The sequence below is a fragment of the Apium graveolens genome, chromosome 10 (assembly GCF_009905375.1).
Source record: "Apium graveolens cultivar Ventura chromosome 10, ASM990537v1, whole genome shotgun sequence".
Lineage (NCBI taxonomy): Eukaryota > Viridiplantae > Streptophyta > Magnoliopsida > Apiales > Apiaceae > Apium > Apium graveolens.
In genome coordinates, this window is record NC_133656.1 from 172,097,265 (window position 1) to 172,106,858 (window position 9,594).

At 32.9% G+C, this 9,594-nt stretch overlaps 1 protein-coding gene across 1 annotated transcript; it reads left to right on the forward strand.

Annotated features, from left to right (window-relative positions):
- Positions 1 to 925: 925 nt before the first annotated feature.
- LOC141691311 (uncharacterized) lies at positions 926 to 1,453 on the forward strand. The gene has a single exon (XM_074496043.1). The coding sequence runs from the start codon at positions 926 to 928 to the stop codon at positions 1,451 to 1,453; it is 528 nt and encodes a 175-aa protein (XP_074352144.1).
- Positions 1,454 to 9,594: the final 8,141 nt, after the last annotated feature.

The window sequence follows — 9,594 nt, forward strand, 5'->3', positions numbered from 1 at the left end:
GAGTAAGTCATAGCGAAGTACCGTTTAGGCAGGTGGCCGTTGAGGGAAGCAGGTGCATCCTTGGAGTAATCAATACCAGGATAATTACAGAATTGAATAAATTCTCGGATCATATCTCACAAAGACTCAGGTATGTCAAAATTAGGTATTATATTATTGAACCTTACTGCAAATACAAATGCTTAGAACTCTGTATTTTTAATAAGTGTTAAATCTTTTTAAATCTTCTCATTCTATGAGTAGCAATAATCATCCGTGGTTAGTAAACATATCTGGTAGTGCCATGATTTCCATGAATAACTATCAATACTTAGAACACCTTTTACAGGTTTCTAGAAAGATTGTCAGTGAAAAAGACAATAGAAACATTAGATCTCTTATCTGGGATCTAGAAGAATTTAAAACTGAACAAGTTCAATTCTATAATAGATATTCTATGCAAATAGAAACAGAGATATCTTCTCTTAAAAGAATTCTCAGTTATGATCTTATTAAGAAGCCGTAATTGAGTTTGTTAACAGAAAAACATCCTGAAGAAACTCAAGATGAAAACAATTTGGAAATCGAGTTTTCAGAGAATGAAAAAGGTTTTCAAGCAAGCTTTTTGATAAAGCAAGAAATTCTTTCTAAAATCAAAAGAGGCAGACTCGATTTAAGAAAAGAAAAAATATTTAACATTCCTATGTTAAATTTTTTTAAAAGGAAAAATAATATCTTTTATTATATCTCTACCAAAGAAATGCATGTAGATATAAAAGATACTACAGGTTTAGTTTATCTGCCTTTAATCACTAGGGAAGAGATAAGCAAAAATTTGTTGAAAATAGACTCTAAGATAAGATCTACTATCAGCGTAGTTCACTTAGGTGCTATAAAAATTTTGCTTAAAGCAGAATTTCAAGAAGGAATAGATTCTCCTATTAAAATGGCTTTAATAGGTAACAGAATCAATGATCGAAGAGATTGTATTTTAGGTGCTGCTAGAGGTAATTTAGCATACCAAAAATTCATGTTTACTGTCTATCCTAAATTTGGTTTTAGTTTAGAAACTAAAAATCTTGATCAGATATTATCTTTCGTGCATGACTTTGAGAGACATAATCTGATGAATGCAGGTGATAAAGTATTTATCTTAACTTATGTTGTTGCTTATGCTTTAACCAATAGTCATCATAGCATTGACTATAAGAAAAATGAATATATCGAATTAGACGATGTATTCTCAGAAATAGGATCTGTAGAAGAAAATCAATTTTCAGATATCAGTCCTTTAGATAATTCTTGGGCAATTGATATTGCAAAGAATAAGCCAATTCTAGGACAAAAACCTAGAATGAGTTTTAGAGGAAGAACCTTAGAGGTTGGTGAATCCTCTAATACCTCTAATAAAGAATTACTTCATAGCATGTCCCGAAGAGTTGATGACTTATGTCAGAAACTGGATCATCTATAGTCATTCTAAATACTAATATGCACCCGCATATTTATAAAAAAAGGAAAAATTCTAGAGTTTAAGAAATTAAATGAAGGAATAGACCTTGAACCAAGGAAATACGTCTTCAGTGGTGTTGTAGGAAGCAATAGCCTTAACACTATTGTGTCTTCAACAAACAATCTTAACCAGATTACAGGAAGATGTTTACTAGGAATCTACAACTTACTGTCCTACTTCGGACTAAGTAAAGATCCCAGTGAAAATTTTTCAAAATCACCTAGTATCTTCAACAGATATTCTACTTCTTTGAGAGGGGGGAGTAATGTGGAAATAGAAATTCTGAGAGACATAAAAAAGCTCTTAGTAAAATAGAACGCTAATATTGAAAAATTAGAAGTTCAGTTGTCACAACTTAGAAACACTAAGTGTGATAATGAAGTTATTGACTGCAAGTTCAATGAAATCATAGAATACCTTAAGAAAATCTTAGGATGAGCATTAAGGAATTACTAGAGGATTTCGATAAAAATATTAAGCCACAAATAGGAGAAATCCTTAGGTTGCTTAAAATTCAGCATGCTAACCATGTTACAGATAACATTGAGGCAGCAACATCAAAGATCATTACCGAATTGAAATCAACAATTCAAGAATGTCCTTGCTACCATGAAATCCTTGAAGCCCTCAAATAAAGACAACATAAAGGAATAGAAATCATCACAACAGATGAAGATCCAGAGCATAAATCAAGGATCTGGAAATATAGTTACCCCAACTATAGTGTCGGGAACGAAGAGCTAGGAACTGGAAAAAATCCTGGCAATCTGACGTGGCCATTCAGTGTTGATAAGAAATCAACATGAATTACATAAAAATAGTAGAAAAATTCTTCTGGGATAACATAGAAGAAGAAGAATTACAGGTTAACGATGACAACTATAAAGTCCTCGAACAAGCAATCAGGTTAATGGACTTAGAGGATGAATCTAAAGCCAACCAAGAAATAGAAGACAGTAATGAATTAAAATCTGTATTTGGTTTTAATGATTACAACATTCTTAACACAATTGAAAGTTTTAGTTCTGAAGAACAAGAAGACCTTCAAGAAACAGAAGTTGATAGTTCTGAAGATGAGGAAATAGAAAACCTCAGGATGAACACTCATCAAACTTCAGCACCTCCTTCAGCATCTTCTTCACCAAAAAGAGAATCAGGAGAAACATCAGGTACAAAGAAAACTGAAGGAAGCAGAAAAAGAAAAGGTAATTTTTATCCTTTTAATAATTCTGAGGCTAAAGGAAATTCTAATATTTTTGGTAATAATATCTTAAATATTGACGGAAAACCAAATAGAAAAGAGCTCATAGACACTTGGGCAAAAGAAATTAGTCTTATTATTCAGACTAACAAAGACGCTTATGATGATCAAAACACAGTTTTATTATTGATCGAACATAAGACTCTAGGTGTCATTAATAATTTTATTAAAAACACCACTTGGGAACCAGTCATGAGTCCCGTTACAGCCTTTGAAAATGTATTAGATGGCATCTATACAATGTTCTTAGGAATTAATCAAGCTTCTGATAAACTGCAGGAGTTATTAAGAATAAAAGAAAAGGCAAGAACTAGGATCACTAATATGCAGCTTTGCGATATATGTTTCCTAGATCAATTTTTCTGTGATTATGAAAAATATCTATACCAATTAGATGACCAAGCGGAATATGTGAAGTTTGTAAAATACTATCTCCTCAAAATTCCACTGGTAGGATTAAAAGCTTTAGAAAGATTTAATCTAGAAGCTACTGGTCCAGCAGAGTATAGTTTAGCCTATGCTCAAAGAATTGTTAAAGAGGAAATCTCAAAAATTTGTGATTTAACAAAGAAACAAAAGCAGTTGAAATCTTTTAGCAAACAGTGTTGTGAAAAGATTGTCGAAAAACCATTTGAGTATGGATGTAGGAAAACTTCTTACAAGAAGCACTACAGGAAGAAGTCTTATAAACATAAGACTACTTACAAGTTTATCAAGAAGAAGAAGCCTTATAAACCAGGTAAGTATTTCAAGAAAAAATCGTCCAAGAGATTTTCTAATGACAAGAAAAAGTTTTGCCCAAAAGGCAAGAAAAATTGCAGGTGTTGGATCTGTAACGAAGAAGGACATTATGCAAATGAATGCCCTAATAGAAAGAAGAATGACGGCAAGGTCCAAATGCTAGAACAAGTTTATTCTTTAGGATATATTCCTATTGAAGACCCTTATGAAGATACTCAAGAAGTATATTCAATTGAAGAATTGGACCCTGGACCGATAGAATCAGATTCTAATGAATCAACTTCCTCAGAATCCGACTGAAGAAGAAGAAGTGATGACCAACATCACTAATCCAAACTCTATTTATATCTCAGGTAAGTTAAAATTTACAGGATATAAACAGATTGAATTACATTGTTATGTTGATACAGGCTCCAGCCTTTGCATAGCAAGTAAACATGTTATTCCACCAGAGCATTGGATTAACGCAGAAAGACCTATACAAGCAAAAATTGCTAATGGGAGCACCATCACAATCAGCAAGGTATGTAAAGACCTTAATATACTGATAGCAGGTGAAATATTTCATATTCCTACTGTTTACCAACAGGAAGCTGGAATAGATTTTTTAATTGGTAATAATTTTTGCCAATTATATGAACCATTCACTCAGTATACAAAAATGATTATACTAACTCTTTCAGGTCAAGAAGTATATATCAGAAAAATAAAAATAGCTCGTAAAGTTGGAGTTTCAGGTTTCCTAGAATCAATGAAAAATAATTCTAAAACCAAAACACCTGATGCTATTAATATCAGCACTAATAAAATTTTTCTTTTACAGAGGGGGAAGAATGTTATTAGAAGATTCAAAGAATTAAATGATTGTAAAAATTTAATTCTTGATATAGAAAAGAAGACTATAATCGAAGGATTATTAGACTCTGTCTACTCAGAAAATCCACTGGATCCTACAAAGACCAAGAAATGGATAAAAGCAGCAATCAAGCTCGGAGATCCTAAAACTGTAATCAAGGTTCGACCTATGAAGTACAACCCACAAGATCGTAAAGAATTTGGCATACAAATTCAAGAGCTTCTGGATATGAAGATCATCATACCCAGTAAATCACCTCATATGTCTCCAGCATTTCTTGTAGAAAATGAAGCTGAGAAGAGAAGAGGGAAGAAAAGAATGGTAGTCAACTATAAAGCAATTAATGAGGCTACAATAGGAGACAGCCATAACCTACCAAATAAGGATGAACTTCTCACCCTTATCCGAGGTAAGAAAATGTTCAGTTCATTAGACTGTAAATCTGGTTTTTGGCAGGTATTGCTAGACGAAGAATCACAGTTATTAACAATATTTACATGTCCCCAAGGACATTATCAATGGATCGTGGTGCCATTCGGTCTTAAGCAGGCTCCTTCCATTTTTCAAAGACACATGCAGGATGCATTCAGGTCATTTGAATCATTTTGCTGCGTTTATGTTGATGATATCCTTATCTTTAGTGATAATGAACAGGAACATTTAAGGCATTTAGCAGCAGTTCTAAAGAGATGTCAACATCTTGGCATAATTTTATCCAAGAAGAAAGCACAACTTTTTAAAACAAAGATTAATTTCTTAGGGTTAGAAATTGATCAAGGAACACACTGTCCTCAAGCTCATATTCTGGAACATATTAATAAATTTCCGAGCAAACTTGAAGACAAAAAACAGTTGCAACGGTTTTTAGGTATATTAACTTATGCATCTGATTATATTCCAAAACTTGCAGCCTTTCGTGCACCTTTGCAGGTTAAGCTTAAGAAAGATATTCCTTGGGAATGGAAAGATTCAGATACTGATTACATTTGTAAGGTAAAATAGAATCTGAAGGGTTTTCCAAAACTCTATCATCCAGAGCCGGATGACAAGCTTATCATTGAGACAGACGCTTCAGGCGAATACTGGGGAGGGGTTCTCAAGGCAGTTAATTCTGATAAAGAATTAATATGCAGATATGCTTCAGGAAGCTTTAAAGATGCCGAGAAAAATTATCATTCAAATGAAAAAGAATATCTGGCAGTCATTAGAGTCATTAACAAATTTTCTATTTATCTAACTCCGGTCAAATTCTTGGTAAGGACTGATAATAGAAACTTCACTTATTTTCTTCGTATTAAGTTTGAGGGAGATAATAAGCAAGGTATTAGTAAGATGGCAGCAATGGTTATCTCGCTACAATTTTGATGTAGAGCACATCGAAGGAGTTAAAAACTGCTTAGCAGACTTTTTAACAAGATAATTTCAGAAAGATCAGGTAAACACATTATTATAACGATGTGATGTTTTATACTGTTTTACACTGTTTTTCAGGAATCCAAAGCCACTCTTCAGGCTATAAATATAGAGGAATTCAGGGTAAAGAAAGCACCAACAAATCTTTATTCCAAACCTTGAATACATATAAGGCTTCTTTGCCTACATACATCTCTTTCTTTGAGATTACCATAAGCCTGTAGCTATGGACAAACTAGCAATACAAGAAGCTATTGTTATGAAGAAAATTCAGCTATTACAAGGTGAACTTCTTATAATTCGTGCTGAAATGGAATTTGTAAGAAGGTTTCAACCTTCTGAACAACAAAAGGTTATTTCAGAACCTTCTTCAATAATGAACAATTCTGAAACTAGCCCGGAGCTCAAATCCTTCGATTATAGTCTTCTTTTCTATATCAAGAATTAAATTTTTACAATCATTTAATTCTTTGAATCTTCTAATAACATTCTTCCCCCTCTGTAAAAGAAAAATTTTATTAGTGCTGATATTAATAGCATCAGGTGTTTTGGTTTTAGAATTATTTTTCATTGATTCTAGGAAACCTGAAACTCCAACTTTACGAGCTATTTTTATTTTTCTGATATATACTTCTTGACCTGAAAGGGTTAGTATAATCATTTTTGTATACTGAGTGAATGGTTCATATAATTGGCAAAAATTATTACCAATTAAAAAATCTATTCCAGCTTACTGTTGGTAAACAGTAGGAATATGAAATATTTCACCTGCTATCAGTATATTAAGGTCTTTACATACCTTGCTGATTGTGATGGTGCTCCCATTAGCAATTTTTGCTTGTATAGGTTTTTCTGCGTTAATCCAATGCTCTGGTGGAATAACATGTTTACTTGCTATGCAAAGGCTGGAGCCTGTATCAACATAACAATGTAATTCAATCTGTTTATATCCTGTAAATTTTAACTTACCTGAGATATAAATAGAGTTTGGATTAGTGATGTTGGTCATCACTTCTTCTTCTTCAGTCGGATTCTGAGGAAGTTGATTCATTAGAATCTGATTCTATCGGTCCAGGGTCTAATTCTTCAATTGAATATACTTTTTGAGTATCTTCATAAGGGTCTTCAATAGGAATATTTCCTAAAGAATAAACTTGTTCTAGCATTTGGACCTTGCCGTCATTCTTCTTTCTATTAGGGCATTCATTTGCATAATGTCCTTCTTCGTTACAGATCCAACACCTGCAATTTTTCTTGCCTTTTGGGCAAAACTTTTTCTTGTCATTAGAAAATCTCTTGGACGATTTTTTCTTGAAATACTTACCTGGTTTATAAGGCTTCTTCTTCTTGTTAAACTTGTAAGTAGTCTTATGTTTATAAGACTTCTTCCTGTAGTGCTTCTTGTAAGAAGTTTTCCTACATCCATACTCAAATGGTTTTTCGACAATCTTTTCACAACACTGTTTGCTAAAAGATTTCAACTGCTTTTGTTTCTTTGTTAAATCACAAATTTTTGAGATTTCCTCTTTAACAATTCTTTGAGCATAGGCTAAACTATACTCTGCTGGACCAGTAGCTTCTAGATTAAATCTTTCTAAAGCTTTTAATCCTACCAGTGGAAATTTGAGGAGATAGTATTTTACATACTTCACATATTCCGCTTGGTCATCTAATTGGTATAGATATTTTTCATAATCACAGAAAAATTGATCTAGGAAACATATATCGCAAAGCTGCATATTAGTGATCCTAGTTCTTGCCTTTTCTTTTATTCTTAATAACTCCTGCAGTTTATCAGAAGCTTGATTAATTCCTAAGAACATTGTATAGATGCCATCTAATACATTTTCAAAGGCTGTAACGGGACTCATGACTGGTTCCCAAGTGGTGTTTTTAATAAAATTATTAATGACACCTAGAGTCTTATGTTCGATCAATAATAAAACTGTGTTTTGATCATCATAAGCGTCTTTGTTAGTCTGAATAATAAGACTAATTTCTTTTGCCCAAGTGTCTATGAGCTCTTTTCTATTTGGTTTTCCGTCAATATTTAAGATATTATTACCAAAAATATTAGAATTTCCTTTAGCCTCAGAATTATTAAAAGGATAAAAATTACCTTTTCTTTTTCTGCTTCCTTCAGTTTTCTTTGTACCTGATGTTTCTCCTGATTCTCTTTTTGGTGAAGAAGATGCTGAAGGAGGTGCTGAAGTTTGATGAGTGTTCATCCTGAGGTTTTCTATTTCCTCATCTTCAGAACTATCAACTTCTGTTTCTTGAAGGTCTTCCTGTTCTTCAGAACTGAAACTTTCAATTGTGTTAAGAATGTTGTAATCATTAAAACCAAATAAAGATTTTAATTCATTACTGTCTTCTATTTCTTGGTTGGCTTTAGATTCATCCTCTAACTCCATTAACCTGATTGCTTGTTCGAGGACTTTATAGTTGTCATCGTTAACCTGTAATTCTTCTTCTTCTATGTTATCCCAGAAGAATTTTTCTACTATTTTTATGTAATTCATGTTGATTTCTTATCAACACCGAATGGCCACGTCAGACTGCCAGGATTTTTTCCAGTTCCTAGCTCTTCGTTCCCGACACTATAGTTGGGGTAACTATATTTCCAGATCCTTGATTTATGCTCTGGATCTTCATCTGTTGTGATGATTTCTTTTCCTTTATGCTGTCTTTCTTTGAGGGCTTCAAGGATTTCATGGTTGCAAGGACATTCTTGAATTGTTGATTTCAATTCGGTAATGATCTTTGCTGCTGCTGCCTCAATGTTATCTGTAACATGGTTAGCATGCTGAATTTTAAGCAACCTAAGGATTTCTCCTATTTGTGGCTTAATATTTTTATCGAAATCCTCTAGTAATTCCTTAATGCTCATCCTAAGATTTTCTTAAGGTATTCTATGATTTCATTGAACTTGCAGTCAATAACTTCATTATCACACTTAGTGTTTCTAAGCTGTGACAACTGAACTTCTAATTTTTCAATATTAGCGTTCTGTTTTACTAAGAGCTTTTTTATGTCTCTCAGAATTTCTATTTCCACATTACTCCCCCCTCTCAAAGAAGTAGAATATCTGTTGAAGATACTAGGTGATTTTGAAAATTTTTCACTGGGATCTTTACTTAGTCCGAAGTAGGACAGTAAGTTGTAGATTCCTAGTAAACATCTTCCTGTAATCTGGTTAAGATTGTTTGTTGAAGACACAATAGTGTTAAGGCTATTGCTTCCTACAACACCACTGAAGACGTATTTCCTTGGTTCAAGGTCTATTCCTTCATTTAATTTCTTAAACTCTAGAATTTTTCCTATTTTATAAATATGCGGGTGCATATTAGTATTTAGAACGACTATAGATGATCCTGTTTCTGACATAAGTCATCAACTCTTCGGGACATGCTATGAAGTAATTCTTTATTAGAGGTATTAGAGGATTCACCAACCTCTAAGGTTCTTCCTCTAAAACTCATTCTAGGTTTTTGTCCTAGAATTGGCTTATTCTTTGCAATATCAATTGCCCAAGAATTATCTAAAGGACTGATATCTGAAAATTGCTTTTCTTCTACAGATCCTATTTCTGAGAATACATCGTCTAATTCGATATATTCATTTTTCTTATAGTCAATGCTATGATGACTATTGGTTAAAGCATAAGCAACAACATAAGTTAACCTAAATACTTTATCACCTGCATTCATCAGATTATGTCTCTCAAAGTCATGCACGAAAGATAATATCTGATCAAGATTTTTAGTTTCTAAACTAAAACCAAATTTAGGATAGACAGTAAACATGAATTTTTGGTATGCTAAATTACCT